We start from the raw sequence: 20,113 nt of genomic DNA, 5'->3' as shown, positions 1-20,113 counted from the left end.
ATTTCCTTGGAAGGGATTCAGGGAACGAGATGGGGTTGCTAGGAGACAGCAACGGGAGGGAAGAAGGAAGGATGGAAGATGTCATCCAGGTGGGGCTGGAAGGGGGTGCATTGGGGGGATTTCAGGTGGGTGCAGAGAGGGATTGGTGCAGGTTGCCCGCCCAGAGGCCCTGAAGGGAAAGGAGGGTGGCTGCTAAGGGAGCTACTGGGATGGGGAACAAGGGGGCTGTAGGCACGGCTTGTGCTGGGCATTGCCGAGAGCCTTGGTGAGCACGCAGGTCCTTAATAAATGCTTTACGACGCCGTGTGTGTCTAGCCTGTGAAGCTGGTTAGAGTGGATGAATGTGTTTTTGTGACCGTGGAGTCAGAGGGTGCATACGTGTACTGAGATGGCAACAGAGGGAGAGGAGGAGGCAGGGATGGAAGGAATATCAAATAGGCTTTAGCGGTATGCGGTTTAGGGCATTTTTTACTAAGTGGCTCCTCAAGGGTGTGAACTCCTGACAGGAGTAATGCCCGTCTCTGGCCCATGGTACAGTGACGGCTGCTATGGGGGGGTGAAGGTCTGAGCAGTGGAAACTTCCCCTGCCTTCTGAGACATGCACCTGGGCCCAGAACTCTGGTTCCCACCCCAGGACTGAAATCCTGAGCAGGGCCCACGTTGACCCATCAATCTGCTGCCCCCGCTCCCACAACAGCAGTCTTCTCCAAGCCAGACCCCCACCCCCCAACCTGAGACAAAGCTCCCGCCCTCCTCCTCTGCCCACCAGGAGGCACAATGTGGAAATGCTGCGCAAGCACTGGTCCCACCAAGGCAGGGGGGAGTCCCCTCCCTCCCTCCCTCTCCCCTCCACTGTGGTCTAGGAGCCAGGTATCCGGACCTTCATTGCTCTAGTCACACCTCATGATAAGAACACATTTTATTAGAATTGTTATACATATCATATAAATATATTTGTTCAAACTACAGATTGAGGGAGGGATAAAGAGGGAAAGCTCTTATTGCTGTGGGGGAACCTGGAGAGGGAGGAAGGGGTGAGAAATGGGGACACCTGGGACCATCTGGTCCCCTCATCCCTCACAGAAGGCACAAATGCATTCTTTCTTTCCATGTGAGGACACTGGGGGAGGGAGGGCAGGGAAGGGCAGGAGATAGAGTACAGAAAACCTCAAAAATACAAAAGAAACCTCCAAACTTCATACCTAACGGTGTGGAAAAGGCCGGGGCGGGGTGCAGAAGGCAATGGGGTGGGGGGGGGGCAGAAGGAACCACTGAAGCTCAGAACTGAAAGACACCTGAAGAGGCCATGGTGTCCTCGCTGCTGCCTCGATGCAGGCCCCCGAGAAAACTCAGGTAAACCAACACAGACCCCGAATAAGAGGCGGTGGGGTGCCCCAGGAACTGGCTTTGGGGCAGCAGAGAGTACGTGTGAGTGTGAGTGTGTGTGTGTGTGCATGTGTATGGGTGTGTGTGTGGGTGTGTGGTGTCAGTGACAGAAGCAACCAGGGTGAGGAGGGGGTGATCCTATTCACCCTGGGGAAGGTCTCCTCCAGCCTGGTTCCTCCAAAACCGCTTTCAGGGGGTAAAGTCAGCCCCTGCGTGGACAAAAGAGCAAGGCGGGAGAGGATGAAGGTGAGAGCTTGGGATGAACATGGTTCAGGGAGCGGTTCTTAGGGAACAGAATATCACGGAGCCCAGGGTGGCAGAGAAGGCATGAGACCTAAGTGTACGTCTGTGCATGAGCGTGTGTCTGTGTGTAAGTGTATCTGGGCATGTCCTGGGGCCGGGGCGGGGGGTGAGATCACTCAAAGGTAAAGGGGTCCTGGGTGCTGAAAAAGAAGTGTCCATCCATGTGTTCCTCCAGGGCATCCTTATCACTCTCGGCTGGGAAGCGCTCCTTACAAATGGGGCACTCTTTCCACGGGGGGGTGGCAGGGCCCCCAGTGCTGGCCTCTGACAAGGGACCCACCGCAAAGCCACTGAAGGAGACAGAAGGAAAGGAGAGGGTCAGTGCGCTCCGATGCCCTCTTGCCTTGTGGACCTCAGGGAGAGGGACCCACGCACGCGGGCTCCCAGGTGCCCCTGTTCCTCACGCAGCTCCCTGGTGGCTCTCTCCCCACCTCGCTCATAGCACCTCTCTCCCCACACTACCGGAGCCTGGTTTCCTGGCTCTCCGTGTCCTCTCTTCTTCAGCGCCTGCTGTAGCGCACGGCCCATCCCCCAACCCCCTGCTCTCCTCCCTCCAGCTCCGTCTGCTGCCTAATGAGGCTGAAAATGAGTCTGACATCGTCCTTCATCTTCCTGCTCCAGCTGAGAAGGATGACAGCATCACCCCTCCCTGCCCTGAGCCCATCTCACATGGAGGCAAAGCCGGGGGCTAGATGATAAAATCTCTCTTCCCCCTGCCTTCCCCTCTTGACCTGCGAAAGGAAAGGGAAGGCCGAAGGGGCAATCTGATACCGGAACCCCCGCCCCTGCAGCTGCATCGCCCGAGGGTTTCCCGGCAGAGTCAGGGAAGAGGGTCAGGGAAGGGGGACATCTCAGGGCTGGCCAGATGGACGCTGGATCCCAGTCTTCTCTCTGATCCCATCCCTGGGGGCATCGGTCACCTCCCTTCCTCCCCAGATGGAGCTTAGGTACCTACCTGGTGGTTGGGGAAGGGAAAGGGGCAGGAGAGAGGGGATGCAGGGCAATTTGGGCTCCACGGAAGATGGTGCTAGAACAACACAGAAGCCAGTTAAAGGCAGGGCCTCTGAGTGCACAGTGCACTGATAAGATGGGGGCAGGAATTACCTGAAGGCACCTGGGATTCGGAGTGGTGGGTGACTTTCTGTGTCAACCATACCTATGTCTCCTTTTCTTGGCCAGGGCCAAGAAGGGGGAGCTTGGGCGAAGGGCATGGGGACCATTCACCCAGATGCCCTTTCCACTGGCATCCTCCCACCTCCCTCCTGGTCTCCCCCTTCTGCGCTCACCTGGCCACGTCATAGAAGGCATTGCCCAGCTCAGGAAGCAGCAGATTGGCCTCCTCACCCCCACTCTGAACAGCCGCCATGAGCACTGACTTCTCATCTTCGGCCTCCTGGGCACCAAAGAGATAGGTAGGGCTGGGTTTTGGGGTAGTGAGTGTCCCAAGACACGGGAGCAGCCCACTGGAGCAGGTAAGGGAAGAGCAGTCTAGGCCCAGAGAGTAGACAGTGGGCTGCAGTAGGAGTGAGGCAGGACAGGAGTTGTGATGGGGGCTGGTGGGTAAGAAGAGAAGTGTGGGGTGCAGGGGGTGGCAGCAGTGAGGCTATTGGGTTGGGGTGGATTTGGGGGTGTTGTCTGTTGGATGGCCTGGAAGAGAGGCTGGGCCTGCCTCCTCTCCAAGGGAAAAAGAGAGCCCTGTTGGGCTAAGACTTCCTGCTCCAGAGGCTGGGCCACTTGGGTATGGCCCTGGCCACCCCTTCCTCCCCGCATTGCTCACCGAGTCAGAGCTGCTGTCCTCAGCGCGCCCTGAGAGCTGGGGGGCAATGGGAGCCGGCTGGCTGATGACAACCAGGGGAGAAGCCTCTCGTGGCCCAGCAGGAGAGGAGCCGGAGTCTCCCCGCTCACACAGGCCATAGGGAGGGCGCCTCATGTCTTCCGGGGACTCATCCTCTGAGTCTGTCAGAGCCGCTGGGCAGCCTGTCGGTGAGGGAGAGGGCAGAGAAGGATGTGTCGTTAGAGGCTCGGCTGGGCTGGCTCCTTTGGATGAGGGATATGCTTAAACTGGACAGGGCCAGAGTCCGGCAAGGGAAAAGGCAAGACACAGAAGGTGGAGGCAGCTCCCAGAGCGGTCGCATGCAGCTCTCCCCAACAGGGAAACGGGGGGGCGGGGAAGCAGTGTCACAAGATTGGTGGTTACAGACTCAGCCCCGCAGCCGCCTCCTCGTCCTCTGTGGCAGCGCCCTCGCTCCACTTCTCGTCTGCCACCTTCTCCAGGCGGGCCTCCAGCTTTCTCATGTACTCCAGCAGTTCCTGGCGTTGGGAGCAGAGAGGCAGGAGAGGCTGGGAAGATGCCCAGCCCGCTGCCCTGCAGAGTCCTCCCTGGCACCCAAGACGAACTCCGAGCTCCTCAGGATCAGGTGCCTTCTCTAACGTGCGGGGCAGCTCAAAGTAGAGCCTCACTCTTCCCCCGCCAGGAGCCCTCCTTCACCCCCTACATCCCCCGCCCCTGCAGTCCTCTCCTGTCCTGTCAAGTCGGCCAGTGAGAGGAGCCATGGTCCCATTTTTAGCCTCTGGGCCCTCTTAGAGATAACAGTTTCTAAGCCAAGAGATGGCAAGAAGATACAAAGTTCCCAGCCCTCAAGTCCTCAATTCTGGCATCCAGGGAGCCTGAGTCATAGGTTCTCACCTGCTTCTCCTCCTGCAGCTGTTCCTTTTCCTTCTGGAGCACACGCAGGGCTGACCGCAGCTCTGTCAGTTCCCGCTTGCTCTCTGACAGCTGCACCTGAGGGAATGTGGAGCCTAGAATGTACCTCCAAGAACCCAGGCTCTGCGACCTGGACCCACCACCCTAGAACCATGTCTCTCTGTGCCTTTGTCCTTCTCTTGCCCCGACACACACGGGGGAAGCCCCAACGCTCTTCTTCCATGAGTCCCTTGTCCTGATCACAGGAGATAGTCGCCTGAGTCCCAGGCTCTGCTTCTCGAGTGTGGGCCTGGGTGACTGCCTCTGGGCTGGGGTGCAGAGGTCCTGGTGGTAGCAGGGGCACTCCATAACTGTCCTAAGTCACCCCTGAGAGGCCCAGGATATGTGTCTGGAGAACAGAAGGGGCCATCGTACGTTTCAAACTGATGAGCTGTGGGACAAGTGCAAGTAAGAGGCCACTCAACATGGAAGTGAGCAGCCAGCACTTCTGAACCCACACCCAAGACGGCAAGAAGGGACACTGCTGCTTCAGGAGGCCATGGGCCCGGACTCAGGGGCGGCTGCACGCCTCACCAGGCTCGAATCCTTTTCCCGGGCCAGTTCAGTCTTGAACACTTGGTTCTGGGTCTTCTCCTCCTGAACTGCCTTTTCCAGTCGAAGTATCTCTGCACTCAGCTTCAGGATCTTGTCTTTCTCAGCCTGCGACGTGGCCAAAAAGGCACATGGGAGGGGAAGGGTGAAGGAAAAGGGATGCCACTGACAACAGCTCCATCCCTCACTGTGTCCCTTCCTTTAGTTAAATGAGTATTTGGGGAACAATTTCCCCTTCTTGGCTTCCTCATTCCCTATACTTCTCACTGAAGGAAGGGACACGCCAGCAAGGTGCCTCGCTGATCAGGAATGGGCATTACTGATGGGGGCCGGTGCCTAGGGCAGGAAATGTTTCTTAATCAAGACGGTAACCAAGGAAGGTGCTACAAAGATCAGGACTGGGACACCCTGCTTAGAGACGACGGGTCATCTCTGGACAGTGAACTGTACCTCCCTCGGAGCCCCTCCCCATCCCTAAGTCCTCTAAGGTCCTCATCCCTTTCTGTCCTCTGAGGGGATCTGGCCACATGGGAGGTGGGGGCAGTGGCCGTGAGCTTGCCAGGTCCCCCCATCCCTCTACCTCCACACTCTGCAGCAGCCCCGCCCGCTCCTTGCTCCACTGGCTTTTTTCCTCCTTCAAGTGCAAGCTGAGCTCAGCCAGCCTGCCATTGACTCCAGCCACTTCCAGACGGCTGCGGTGGAGCTCGGCCATGGTGCGGTCCCTGGCTCCCGCTGCGCTGGCAAGCTCCTCCCCGAGAAGGGCGGCTTTCTGCTGGCTGGAGGCTGCAAGCTCCTGGGCTCCTCGAAGCTGCTCCCTCAGGGGCTCCAGCTCAGCCTCAGAAGACAGGAGATGGAGTTAGGGCTCCCAGTGAGTCACTCGTGAACCAGGCTCCCTGCTACCGACCACTGCATCAGGACTCCAGATTTGCACTGCTCGATCTTTAGCCTCGTCTTTTCCCCACTTTTCTATAGTGAGCCCTTGGAACTTTCTCTACTTCCTGTTGCCTAGGGGCTTCACTTACCACACGCTGCTGGGCCTGGCCTAGGGTGTCCTTCATCTGGGCCACCTTGTCCTTCAGTCGCTGGGCCTGAGCACCCTGTTCCTCCTGCCGGCCCTTCGCTTCCTGCAGCTCCAAATTTAAGCGATGGTTTTCTTGTTGTGCCATTTGGAGCTCAGCCTGATGGAGGTGGCGAATACGTAAGGAAAAGGGTATATGTAGTATTTGGGGTGGCTGGGGGTTGAACCACTGTGATGAGAGAGGTCATGGTTCTGCTTCCCAGATTTAACACAAACCCAAGCATTCAGCTCGTCAGCCGTTCTTGGGGTCTCAGCTCAAAGCCACTCAGTCCTGAACATCCGGTCTCCGGCTCCCAACATGAGGTACCAGCATCACAGCCTGGGCAGGGTCTTACACGAATCTAGGTATCCCATGTACCATTTCTGCTTCTCTCCTCTTCTTTTTATTTTTAAAAGATTTTATTTATTTATTTCAGAGAGAGAGAGAGAGAGCACGCGCACACACACACACATACAAGCACAAGTGGATGGGGGGGAGGGAGAAGCAGACTCCCCACTGAGCAGAGAGCCCAATGAGGGGCTCGATCCCAGGACCCCAGGACCATGACCTGAGCCAAAGGCAGACTCTCAACTGACTGAGCCACCCAGGCGCCCATCTGCTCTTCCTTTTAGATCAAAACTCAGTCTGGATGTCCCACAGGGCTCTCAAACTCAGCATATTCTACCTCCCACTCCACTCCTTTCCACTCTTATTTCCACCCATGGTACTAACTACTTCCCAAGTCACTCAGGCTGGATCCGTTGGTGCCATGCCTGCTTGGTTCTGTTCTTTCCTTAGCGACCCACAGAAAAGCCTTTGGCGTCTCCAACCTCCATCTTGTTCACAGCCATCTTCTCTTTTCCACTATCATTGCAACCATGTTAGCTCAGGCCCTGGTCATTTCTTACTTGGATTATTGAATAATCCCATAACTAGTTCATTTCCCACAAGGAGATCACATGAATCTTCTTTAAGTACATCTTAAGTGTGATCTACATTTAAGTACATCTCACCCCCCTGAAAATTACTGACGCCTCTCACTGCTTACAGAATAAAGACTAAACTCCAGGTCCTCTCCAATCTGACCTAGCCCTTACCTCAAACTCTTCACCCACACATTCAATTGCCCTGAGTGTTCTGGGGCTCTCAGCCTTTGCTCGCATCTTTCTCTGTTTCCAGAAGGGCCTCCCTCTCATCTCTGTCTACTTAAATTCTTCCTACTCCTCACTGCTAAGCAAATGGTTTTCAAATCATCTTCCACAAAAGCCTAGGGTTTGGAGGAAGCCATTTAGAGGTTCTGCAAATATGTGATTTAAGCTTCTTCTAAATTATTTAAAAAATATGAAAAAAAACCCCACACAGTCACAAGTTAACACAACAGTCTCAATCCACTGACATATGCTTCTAGGTTAATTCATTTTTGTGCAAACCTCAGGATCTTCTATTGAACTGAAAAGCAAACTGAGATGGCCAGGTGGATAGTTTAACAATGGCTGTCACTCTCACCTACTTGTGTGTGAGACTCAAAGTGTTCTCAGTACCGTACAACCAAAACACAATACAGAACTATATCAGCTGCTGAGGCTGACAGAGCAGTTATCTATAACCTCTGATTTCAAGGTGTGACATCCATCAGGATTACCTGATTACTTTTGTTACCTTGTAAGTCAACACTGAATATTTGAATTTATGAAAATTTATAGTAATAAAATATTGTTTTTATCTATTCAGTGAGGTTCCACACAAGATGTAAAACTTTACTGGGGGTGGGGAGGAAAGCTAAAAAAGTTGGAAAATACGAGGCTAGTTTATTCCGCCCTTTTGCTTTTTTTTTTTTTTTTTTTAAAGTAAGCTCTATGCTCAAAGTGGGGCTTGGACTCACGACCCTGAGATCAAGAGTCATACGCTCTGCCGACTGAGCCAGCCAGGCACTCCTATGCCCCCTTTTTATTTTTTAAAGATTTTATTTATTTGAGAGAGAGAGAGAGAGCATGTGCGGGGCGAGGGCAGAGGAAGAAGTAGACTCCCCGCCAAGCAGGGAGCCCGACATGGGGCTCGATCCAGGACTCCAGGATCATGACCTGAACTGAAGGCAGATGCTTAACTAACTGAGCCACCCAGGTGCCAGCTTTTTTAAAGGCCCTTTCTTTTTTTTCAAGATCTTATTTATTTATTTGACAGAGAGAGACACAGTGAGAGAGGGAACATAAGCAGGGGGTGTGGGAGAGGGAGAAGCAGGCTTCCTGATGAGCAGGGAACACAACGCGGGGCTCGATCCCAGGACCCTGGCAGACGTTTAACAACTGAGCCACCCAGGTGCCCCTAAAGGCCCTTTCTAATGACCCTAACAAGATGTGCTCTCACCCACCTCTATGAAGCATCATAACACATTTATTTATCTATCTATCTATCTATCTATCTATCTATCTATCTATTTATTTAAGTAGGCTCCTCGCTGGGCCTTGAACTCACAACCCTGAGATCAAGACCTGAGCTGAGATCAAGAGTCAGATGCTTAACCTACTGAGCCACCCAGGCGCCCCCACCAGAACACTTTATTATTCTTCCCTGGTGATGCTTACTTTGACTAATCCTGATTTGGGTATACATTTTATGCTTCCTACGAGAGTGCATACAATGTTCTCTTTACGTTTATATCCGCTTTGGTGCCTAGAACTCAAAACTTAATTAATAAACACTGGATGAACAATTCAGAAAGCGAACCAACTCTGAGCCCTTACCTCGCTTTGCTCCTTATCTGCTTGCGCTTCTTTCAGTTGCCCGAGGAGCTTCTCTTGTTCCCGAGTCAGGGCCTTCACTGTGTCTCTCACCCTGTGTGTGGGGAGATGGAACGTCAGATGACCTACTGGTCACCAGAGAAGAAATGAGGGGCTTGGACTTCTGTCTTGAGCTCTTCTACTGGTGCTCCTCTATGCCCAGACCTCCGTTTGCCTTTGGGATGTTCAAATCCCCAGACCAAGGTGATCCTCTTGTAAGCCCTGAGTACCCAAGATTCCTGATTCTAGAGAACAATCTAGAAATACAGTTTTTCTTTTCTCTTTATGTATCATTTTAAGGAATGTTCTGCTGGTGGCTTCCTAGTTGTTTTCGTTCCATCAAGAGACCAGAACTGAGTCTTTTTTTAGACAAGGGACAGCCGTGATTGATTATAAACTTTGGATCTAGATTAGAAGTTGGCAGACTTTTCTGTAAAGGGCCTGACAGTAAAAACTTTAGGTTCTGCAGGCCATGAGGATTCTGCGGCAACTACTCAACTCTGCCATTGTAGTGTGAAAGCAGCCCCAGACAACATGCACATGACTAGCATGGCTGTCCCAATAAAACTTTATTTATGAACACTGAAATCTGAATTTCATATCTTCCTTTTCATATCTCCTTTTATTTTTTTAGAAGATTTTATTTATTTATTTGTCAGAGAGAGAGAAAGCGAGCATGCGCACAAGCAGGGGGAGTAGCAGGCAGAGGGAGAAGCAGGTTCTCTGCTGAGTAAGAAGCCCGATCTGGGACTCGATCCCAGGACCCCGGGATCATGACCTGAGCCAAAGGCAGACACTTAACTTACGGAGCCACCCAGGAGTCCCTCTTCTTTTGATTTTAACCATTAATTAATTGTCAAAACCATTCTTACCTCACGGGCTGTACAAAAACAGGCGGCAAGGCTACATTTGGCACATGGGCCATAGTTTACTGACCCCTGGTCTAAACAGTCCCTAATCTTTTCCAGATGATCAGTCTCATCTCTTTTTTTTTTAAACCATTTTATTAATTTATTTGAGAGAGAGAGTTAGAGAACACAAGCAGGGGGAGCAGCAGAGGAAGAGGGAGAAGCAGGCTCCCCAATGATCAGGAAGCCTGATGTGGGGCTCGATCCCGGGACCCCGGGATCATGACCTGAGCCGAAGGCAGACATGTAACCGACTGAGCCACCCAGGTGCCCCTGATCCCTGTTTTTCTATTCTATGATTTAAAACCTAGACATTTAGTATCTCCCTAGGGCAAGACCAACATATTCTGCACTGAAGAAGCCTTAGGGAGTAACTCATGTTTTACTCTGGGCCTTGGATAATATGCCTCTTTCCTTTAAAAAATTTAAAAAATATATGTAAGATCTACCAGTGCTGAATGAAAGAGACTCAATTGTGTGATGTGATGAAAGAAACACCTAACGTGTTTCTCCTGGTGAAAATCTGAAGGACAGGCATGGGAAGTGGTCAATATTTGTGCTATTTGGTAGAAATAATAGTTGTCTGGTAGAAGAAAGAAATTCATTCTGTGCGGCTCCAGAGGTCTAAACCAAGACCAAGGGAGGAAAGTTATAGGAGGGAGTTATAGGAAGGACAGTTTCGTTCAATCCAAGAGATACAAAACTGACAGTTGTCTGATATTGAAAAAGGCTGCCTTCTGAAGTAGTGACCCTCTCAAATATCCTATATTCCTCCCAGTGCTAAAATTCTATGACTTACGCCTTTTTTCAGAGGAGAGATTCCATCACATTCTGGATCACCAGTTCGAACATTTCCTAACAGTGAGAATGAAGTCTAGTCTTCTTTTTCTTTTAAATTTATTTTTATTTTCTATTATTATTTTTTTTTTTTTTTAAAGATTTTATTTATTTATTTGACAGAGAGAGAGAGAACAAGAGCAGGAACACAAGCAGGGGGAGTGGGAGAGGGAGAAGCAGGCTTCCCGCCGAGCAGGGAGCCTGATGTGGGACTCGATCCCAGGACTCTGGGATCATGACCTGAGCCGAAGGCAGACGCTTAACGACTGAGCCACCCAGGCGCCCTTCTATTATTTTTTTAATATAGTTTTTTCTTTCTTTTTTTTTTTTTTTAAGATTTTTATTTGTTTATTTATTGAGAGAAAGAGTGCTCGCATATGTGTGTGCTCGCCCAAGCAGAGGCTGGTGGAGTGGAGGGTGGTGGTGGAGGGGCAGAGGGAGAACCTCAACCAGACTCCGGGCTGAGCGTGGAGCCTGACATGGGGTTTGATCTCACAACCCTGAGATCATGACCTGAGCTGAAACCAAGAGTTGGATGCTTAACCGATGGAGCCACCCAGGTGCCCTCCTTCTTTTTTTAAAAAGATTGTTAAGTAATCTCTACGCCCAACGAGGGGCTCAAACTCACAACCCTGAGATAAAGAGTCACCCACTCTACTGACTGAGCCAGCCAGGTGCCCCTCTAATCTTCTTTGCTGTGGTAAAGAATAGATAGAAAGATGGATTTCAGAAGAAAGATGGATTTCAGAATGAAATCCATCCTCTCTTGTGTTGACTGTTCTATCCATTCTCTTCTTCCAAATCCTCCACTCCCGGCTCCTGCGTAGCCTTTGCTGTACCATAAGTAGTAACTATGATGACTTCTGAAGGTGAGGAATACAGAACAGGCTCAGAAAAGACGGAAGAGCTAGGCAGGAAAAGATTTCCCCAGTAAGCGGGATAATCACATGAGACAGCAGGTTCACCTGCCTGAAATGAGAGGCTGGAGTTTGGGGTGACAGGAAATGAAAGGAAGTAACGGGGGCAGAGGAGGTCCTCTCACCTGTCCAGCTCCACCTCCTTTGTCAGCACCTTCTCACTGATGGTCTGGATGTCATCTTCCAGCTCCAGGATGCGTGCCACATGGTCTCCCTGTTGCTGGCTCAGGATGTCCCTCTCTTCTATGAGCTCCCCGTGGGACCGGGAAAGCCCCTGGAATTAAGGTTACCCCAGAATAATGAAGTTGAGACTCATCTCTCAAACAACAGAACAAGAGCTTAGGAGGAGCATATCAGAATTTGACTGTTATCAACCCCCCACCACCCTGTCACCTTCCTTGAGAAAGAAACTGCAAGGGAACATTCTCTGGCTGGTGAATATGGCCACCTCCACCCTACCTCAGCACTCCTGCGTGCAAAGAACTGAGTCTTATTACTTTATGTTTGCAATGTGTCTCCTGTCATCTCAAGCTTAATCCCACTCGTTACTCCCTAAAGCTATTTTTTGATGCCAGAACCATCTTAAAAGCCCGCTAATGTCTCTCCTTTTCCATCTTCACTGGGTTAGATTTTGGACTCCGGGTGAGCAGCCAGGCCCCGTCCCCAGCCTGGCCCAACTCCCACCTTGTACTGCTCCGTCAGCTCCGCGTGCTCCTGCCTGGCAGTGGCCAGAGCCGTCTCGAGATCCTGTACTTGACTCCTCAGCTCTGTCACCTGTCCCTCCAGCTGCAGCTTCAGCTGCATCAGGTCATTCCTCTCCTGCTGGCTCTCGTCCAGCTGGTTCTGCAGGAGGGAGGATAAAAAGGGGGTTTGCGCTTGTGACAGCCCCGTCCCCACCACTCTGCAGATGCATTCGGGGCTGGGAAGTTGCATCAGTACAAGCTATAAAGAGGTGAGGAAGGGGAGGCTTGGGGTGTTACTGAATCCTGCCCACCACCAGTCAGACACACCAGCTCCCGACCCCCTCGGAAGGAGTCTCTCTCAATCCACGCAGACAAAAGGGATGGCTCCCTGAATTTTACCTTATCTATTCTGGAACCAGACAGATGTAGGTTTACAATTTCTACTAGCTATGGCACTTTGAATGAGTTCCTTAACTTCTCTGAGTCTTTGTCCTCATTTGTAAAGTGATCTCTTAGTGTAGATTGTTGAAAGGTAATTGTAGTAAGTATAACGAATGTAAAAACAGAACATGGAAGACATCCAGATGGCCAAAACACACATGAAAAGATGCTCAACATCACTCGTCATCAGGGAATGCAAATCAAAACCATGATGAGATACCACCTCACACCTGTCAGAATGGCTAAAATCAAAAACACAAGAAACAACAAGTGTTGACGAGGATGTGGACAAAAACGAACTCTCTTGCACTGCTGGTGGGAGTATAAGCTGGTGCAGCCACTCTGGAAAATGGAGGTTTCTCAAAAGTTAAAAATAGAACTACTCTAGGGGCGCCTGGGTGGCTCAGTTGTTGAGCGTCTGCCTTCGGCTCAGGTCATGATCCCAGGGTCCTGGGATCGAGCCCCGCATCGGGCTCTCTGCTCGGCGGGAAGCCTGCTTCTCCCTCTCCCACTCCCCCTGCTTGTGTTCCCTCTCTAGCTGTCTCTCTCTCTGTCAAATAAATAAATAAAATCTTTAAAAAAAAAAAAAATAGAACTACTCTATGATGCAGTAATCGCACTCCTAGGTATTTACCCAAAAAGTATGAAAACACTAATTCAAAGGGATACATGCACCCCTAAGTTTATAGCAGCATTATTTACAATAGCTAAACTATGAAAGCAGCTCAAGTGTCCATCGACTGATGAATGGATAATGAAGATGTGGTGTGTGTGTGTGTATGTATATACACACACATACACAATACTCTCGGCCTTAAGAAAGACTGAGGTCTTGCCATTTGCAATGACATGGATGGAGCTGGGGAGTGTAATGCTAAGTGAAGTACGTCAGTCAGAGAAAGACAAATACCATATGATGTCACTCATATGTGGAATTTAAGAAACAAAACAAACGAGCCTAGTGAAAAAAATAAAAGAGAGAGAAAGAAACAAACCAAGAAACAGACTCTTTATAGTTAACTACAGAGAATAAACTGCTGGTTACCAGAGGGGAAGTGGGTGGGGGTGGGTGAAATAGGTGATGGGGATTAAGAGCACACTTATCATAATGAGCACTGAGCAATATATGGAACTGCTGAATCACTGTATTGTACACTATTGACACCTGAAACTAATATAACACTGCATGTTAACTACACTGGAATTAGAATTAAAAAAACAGAATATGGGGTAGGAGCTCACACATCTGACTTATGCAAGATATAAACATCTTCTTCCTATTCTTGTGTTGATTCCATGTGTTTAGAGGGTTCTAGAAAGCAAGAATTTACTTCAGTCACAGACAAGCAACTCATTCTCACCTCCTGAGCCTTCCTCAAGTCTGTCCTCTTATCTAGGGAGTGTCCTTCCTCCCCACCTGTCCCTGTCCCTTCTCTTCCTTCAGGAAGTCCTTGCCAACATCTACCCTCATTCTCTAATTCTTCTCAGTTTGGTCTATTTGGTCCAATGGGAAAAGAATATAAGCCACATATATAGTTTTTAAATTTTCCAGTAGATACTTCAAAAAAGTAACAAGAAACAGGTGAAATTCATTTTAATGATATTTTGTCTAACCCAGTCTATCCAAAATATTGTCATTTCAACATGCAATCAATATATAGAAAATTATTAAGCTCTTTTACTTTTTTAAATACTAAGTCTCCAAAATCCTTTGTGTATTTTACATCTCAATTTGGACCAGTCACATTTCAAGTGCCCAAGAGCCTCTGATACTGTCTGGGGCCCTACTATCTGCTCTCATTCCTCACCTGTCCTGGACGTGGGTCTCATCCTCCTCTTCCTCTGAACATTCCTTCCTTGGAGTGGCCTCCCTCCACCCTTTAGATCTTCCTCTAGGGCCTAGGACAGGATGTAGCACTTGGGAGGAATGCTCGAAAAGTACTCATGTAATCTGAGTGACAGTGGCCTGTAGGCGGCTTGCTTTCCTGCCCTACATGTTTGTGTCTACGTTAGAATGAGACTTTCTTAACGACAAGATTGTGTAACTCCCAGTGAGGTCTTCGGTTGAGGTCACAGCCCAGGGGAGGGTAAAGCAAGGGGTCCCTTGCCATGCTGCCCGCCCACTCCCCTGCCCAGAAGCAGCTCTGTTGCTCTATTCTCACCTGCAGCACGGTGGCCTTGGGGACAACAAGCAGGATGTCAGAGCCACCATCAGTCTCCTCCATGGTCACCAGTTCATCCATGGGCCTTGGCTCTCGGAACTGGAAAGGGGGGCTCTGCCCACACACCCGGCCCTGGCGGTTCACATATCGGAACTGGTAGAGCTGGGCTCCAGGTTTGGGCAGGTAGCTGGCTGTGGGAAGAAGAATGAACCCAGGACCCGAATGTGATCCCAGGCCCTCAAGTGCTTGACAGGTCTCCCTTCCCCTGGATGCGTCTTATCACCTACTGCCCTTGGCTCCGGCCTCTTGTTCCCTGTTCCATCTACTGTTTTCTTTCCACCTCCCACAGGCTATTTCCATTCCCTGGGGTACTCTTGTCCCTCCTTTCTGCCTAGGCCTATCCTTCCTCTCTTTCCCAAACCTACCTTCCATAATAATAATAATAATAATAATAATAATGCTAGTTACCACTTACTGAGTGCCCACCCTGTACCAGGCATGATGCTAACCCTCTACCCGTATCACTTTAAACCTCATATTGTACCTATAAGCCATGCATCCCCTTTTACTGTTAAGATAATAGACACAGAGAGATTAAGTAATTTGTCCAAGGTCAAACAGCTTGTAAGTATTAGAGTTGAGATTTGAACCCAGGTCTTTTGGAATCTCACGACCACCTTCTCATTCTATGACACCACCTTTCCCTCTTCCCTACCCCTCGAGGAAGAGGACTTCCTCTTTTTTTTTTGTTTTGGTAGGAGGCAGGATTAGTGGCCCTCTACAGTTCCTTCCATCTCTAAGTCCCTGATTCTATAATAATCCCATGATTCTATGTCTGTTGAGCCCTGTTGGATATAGTTCTTATTTTATTTATTTGCACTTATTTTTCTTTGTCGTCTGTGCCTTTTGTTTCTGAGCCCACTATCCTCCTCTAAACCTCTATCCCCCGGCTCTGCCGTCTTGGACCTTCCATCCTCCCTCGTACCTTGGAACTGGACGCTGGCGTGGACAGGGGAGCCATCAGCCGCACTTTCAGGCACCGAAGACCATACAAACGTGTGGTAATCCCGAACACAGGCAGCCTCCACCTGTGAAGGCCCATGGTGGGAGCGGGGAGGGGTATGGTGATGCAACTATAAGCTATGGATGGCAGAAAGGGCTGAGGGACTGAACGGGGGACAGGAAGCTGTTACAGGGGCAAGGATGATGAGAGACAGGGAATGTGGAGGGATACTTGTGACAGGAGAGAGCAAGGTTAAGATGGGGAGAAGATGAGCTCTGCTTATACCGATGGCCTCTGTTATTTGTGACATCTTTTCCCTTCTTTTCTATCAACATGAGGTTGAGAATCCAAGGACTAAGTCATTCCCCTTATTCCAACCAACCCATGACCCATAAATATGAGCCAAAAGGGGGCTCAGGGATACCTTGAAGATGCCAATCCAGTCGCTGGCACTGGGCACGGTGCCTGGGGGAAGGGTATAGTGACATTCCACCTTGGTGTTGGGGATGTAGGTCCGGGCTACATTCAGAAAGTTGACTCCACCTCGGGAAGGTGCCCGGCTTAGTGATGATTCTTCCATCCTGCCCTCAAGATATCTGCCCTCCTATGAAATAAAGGGTTAATATCCTATAAATCTCTCCAATCCATCTCTTCTTCGCTCCAACTCCATTCCCACCCACTCACAGCTCCTGTCACTACACCTGGAGGTGAAGGCATATCTCGTTTCCAGCCCCTGCGGGTTATAGGACCCTTTGGAGGTATAATTTTTAGTCTCCAGAACACAGGTCTGGCCTTCTGAGTCAGTCCCCATCCTGTCTCACACTGTACCTGTTCTGAGTCAAAGACTCTTCCTAGAGTTAACATCTCTCTCATTTCTGCTCCCTTTTCACAGCCTCATTGACCAAGTCTCAGCATCCCAGGCTCTGCCCTCTGAGTCCCTCTTTTTCCACCTCTTAACATCTTGAGCATTCCAAATTCTTCAGCCTCCACCTCCTCATCCCACCCCCATATCTTTTGGCTCTTGGATTCAAAATCCAACTGAGGTGTGGGGCACCCTCCTTCTGAGCGTGTCTCCTTGCCCACTCCAACTGTACCCAGGATGACTTATGACACCTGAAAACAGCACCTAATCTCTGAAAGTAATGACTGAGCCTTCAGAGTTGGAAAGGGTGGGGAGACCAACAGCTCAATCCTCAGGCCCATGAGGTCTCAGTTCTCTCCTCTCTCAGAGCTGTCCACCCCCATGAGTTTTAAAAAAAGCTTCTGCTCTCATTCAAGAGACAAAGGGAAAGGGAGGATATAGGGAAAGACAGGTTTTGTCTCTCCATTTCATTACTCCAGGAAGTCAAGAATTCTGGAGGCGGCTGCTTCAAGGGTGGAGTGAAACACTCAGCAGGAACGTGGTGGTGTGGGGAGATGGAATGTGGGAGCCTGGAGCCAGGAAAGCCCCACCCCTGGGTAGGGGATAGACTGGAAGGTGGGAAGTAAGGGGCCCTGAGAAGGGGAAATATATATATGATGTTGAGAGAAGGGAGAGATAATTCAAACAGAACCTAACATTCTTTTCTTCAGATCTTGCCAGAAGCAGAACTAGAATTCTACTGGTTTGACTATGGTAACCCAGTTCTAGTATTTTCCTTTCCATTTGCTCTCTGCCCCCTTTGGCCTCGATTCCAAGTGCCTGGATGGGGAGCTGGAGGCATGCTGTAAGATGGGACTGAGAGGAAGAGGTGTTCCAAGTTAGGTGGGCACTATGGGGATGGGGTAAGGAACAACAACAATAATCAACAGAACTCCTCAGCCTAAGGCTGTGAGATGGCTCTCGTCATCACTCCGCTCCAGCCCACTAATCTTCATCCTAGGTCAACTGCAGAGGACGGCGTCCAATCAGCCATCACTAGTCATGTGCACACCCCTAAACATCACAAACCCACGCCAGGCTAAAGTCTGGGGCTAGGAACTTAAAAAAAAAAAAAAACAACCAGAAATTCAGTAGAGAAGGAAAAGTGTGCTAGCTCTCCAAAAAGAAGCAAATTCTCCCTCCAAAATAAGGACTGGATTCAGGACAAGAGGTTTCTTTGGGGTTTCATCTCTGAAAAATCCCTAGTTAAAACTAGTCCATGTTTTCTCCAAATACAATTCTTCTCGCTTTCTAAGTAGGGATGAGTTGTCTCCAAAGATCTAAGCCTGGGGAACCCCAAATATGCCCCACAAAGAAAATCCATAACAGCTGGAAACATTCACCAAACCTGAAACAAAGCTCTGGGCACTTAAAGTGTATGAGTGTAGCTAGACTCAAGTGTTCGAGGGGGGAGGGGAAGAGTCCCAATCCCCCAACTCTGTAGGGCTCTAGAGTTCCTTAACATTCTACCACTTGGAAGGTTTTCCCCCCCCCAGGGATTTAGCGTAGTAAAGGCCTTTGGATTGGGACGGGAGGGTAAGGAGAAAGGGAAGGTTTGTGAGGGTCAAGTCTTCCCTGGGAGAGAATGAGTAAATATTTCAGCTTCTCCCAACTACTTTAAGCGTAACAAGCTTTTAGAGAAGGACTGAGGGGAAGGTGAGAAAAGTGAGGGGGCAGCCTCCTGATCCAGGCCCCCTTGAGACCCAGAACTCTTAAAAACAGTAGGGGTGGCTTCTTCAGTACGGAAAGTATTAAAACCCAAACGCTCCCGCATCTCCCTTCTACAGTTCCCTTAGATTATCCTTTCACAGACTGGAAAGTGCGGTGACCCCCGCATCAGATCGCCCCCAAATTAGGCCAAGTTTCTTACCCCACACACGGATCAGCTGTTCCCTCACCTTCCACCAACAACAAAAACAGCACTCCGACTCCTGGAGGGGAGGGAGAAGAGTGGACGTGAGGGCTTCTGGGGTTTGTGGTTTCTCCGCCCTCTTTGGTCGGGGGGCCGGCTTGGATCTGGGACTACACATCCCAGGAAGCTGTGCGTGAGGAGGGCGGAGCAGAGGGCGGCCGTGGCGGCTGCCTCCTCGCGGCATCTTGGGAGGCGTAGTTCTCACTTCAATGATTGTAAACGAGGGTGTGGCCACCAAAGGACTTCACGGCCCATGATTCCTTAGGAGGGGGCCGGCTGTATTAGTGGTGACTGCTGGTTTGTAACGTGCGTGGTGGGTGGGACGGTGGGGAGGAGTTAGGGCCCTAACGCCTCCTGCGTAATCCCTTATGGGGTTGTTGAGCGTGTTGCGTTGCATCCTCTCGTTTGCTTTTCACAAGAGGCTGTGGGGTAGCTAGCGTTGTTATCCACACTTTACAGTTGAAGACGCTAAAGCCCAGAATGTTTAAGGAACCGGGCTAAAAGTATCAAAGCTATGTGATGGTAGATCTCCCGTGCTGCACGACTCCCAAGGGCTGTGCTCTTGCCACTACATCACAGCTACCGACTATTTAGGGACGGGAAACTACAGGCTGTGGTAGCAGTTTCTTCTTTGCTTCCACCTCAGGGACAGGCGCTGTAAAAACTGTGTTGTGCACCACTGTTTTTTTTCCCCCAACTCGAAGGTTTCAGTGCCAGGGGCTGCCAATACACACCTGGACTGGGCTCTCCTAGAGTGGCCTCTAGGTCTAGGAAGAGGACCCATCGCTTGAAGTGGTGGTGGTGGTGACGGGGAGGTGAAGAAAGAATGAGGTTGAAAGGGGAGACTGACATAATTCAGGACTGGTCAGAACTCACAAACAAGCCACGTAGAGGGGCTGGTTTGCCCAAGCCTTTTAACTGGCTTAAATGAATTAGGATAACAATACATGTTATTGCTCCTGTTTTTATTTAGGAGAGGTGAAAGATTCACACTTCTCCCACAACTTAAGTCAAGTTAAAGACTTGGGCATCCTCCTGCCTCCCCCTTCCTGGACCCTCCAAGACCCTCCAGGTAGTCTGAGGCATTCAAAATGATCTCTCTCCCTGTCTCTGTATTAAGGGATTACAGTCTTAGGATTGATTTGCTTTTCCTGGGTGCCTGCTTTAATTCTCTGCTTACTAAATTATGGAGCCTCTGCCTTTTCCAAGTTTTTTGGTAGTATTTTGCTTTTATGACTGAATAGGGTGTCTGGTGCCTGCCCTTGGGTGCCTTTCATCTGAAGATCTCCAAGCACTTAACAATAAGTCACTGGGCTTCACAAACATTAAGGTGACATGTCTGTGTCATTAGTCAGGATTTATGAGTTAGGGATTAAGCTGCTGGATGAGGAGCTGACTCAAGGTCCTGGGGTGGGTTAAGAGCGGGGCCTGTTCAGCGACCCAGGTCCCATGTGTTCTGGGTTTTTGTCTTCCACCCAGAAAAAAGGCTTGGAAGAAAATTCAGCCTCAGCTGGAGCTAATAATAATAAT

The 20,113-nt window shown here is 50.1% G+C and overlaps 1 protein-coding gene across 2 annotated transcripts; it reads right to left on the bottom strand.

Annotated features, from left to right (window-relative positions):
- Nucleotides 1–962: 962 nt before the first annotated feature.
- On the bottom strand, nucleotides 963–18,627 carry CALCOCO1 (calcium binding and coiled-coil domain 1). 2 transcript variants are annotated; one of them, XM_032420928.1, is made up of 15 exons: nucleotides 18,542–18,627; nucleotides 16,195–16,374; nucleotides 15,753–15,855; nucleotides 14,768–14,958; nucleotides 12,166–12,324; nucleotides 11,607–11,755; nucleotides 8,784–8,874; nucleotides 6,007–6,162; nucleotides 5,565–5,819; nucleotides 4,967–5,092; nucleotides 4,376–4,471; nucleotides 3,891–3,999; nucleotides 3,467–3,666; nucleotides 2,976–3,082; nucleotides 963–1,979 (listed from the first exon to the last, which is right to left on the bottom strand). In XM_032420928.1, the coding sequence occupies exons 2-15, from the start codon at nucleotides 16,348–16,350 to the stop codon at nucleotides 1,802–1,804; spliced, it is 2,076 nt and encodes a 691-aa protein (XP_032276819.1). In that variant the 5' UTR covers nucleotides 16,351–16,374; nucleotides 18,542–18,627; the 3' UTR covers nucleotides 963–1,801. The 2 variants fall into 2 exon arrangements, with proteins under 2 accessions (XP_032276819.1, XP_032276820.1); XM_032420929.1 differs by lacking the exon at nucleotides 5,565–5,819.
- Between the last annotated feature and the right edge of the window lie 1,486 nt (nucleotides 18,628–20,113).

The sequence above is a fragment of the Phoca vitulina genome, unplaced genomic scaffold (assembly GCF_004348235.1).
Source record: "Phoca vitulina isolate PV1807 unplaced genomic scaffold, GSC_HSeal_1.0 scaffold23, whole genome shotgun sequence".
In the NCBI taxonomy this organism is placed as follows: domain Eukaryota; kingdom Metazoa; phylum Chordata; class Mammalia; order Carnivora; family Phocidae; genus Phoca; species Phoca vitulina.
This window is presented reverse-complemented; position numbering and strand designations above follow the sequence as displayed.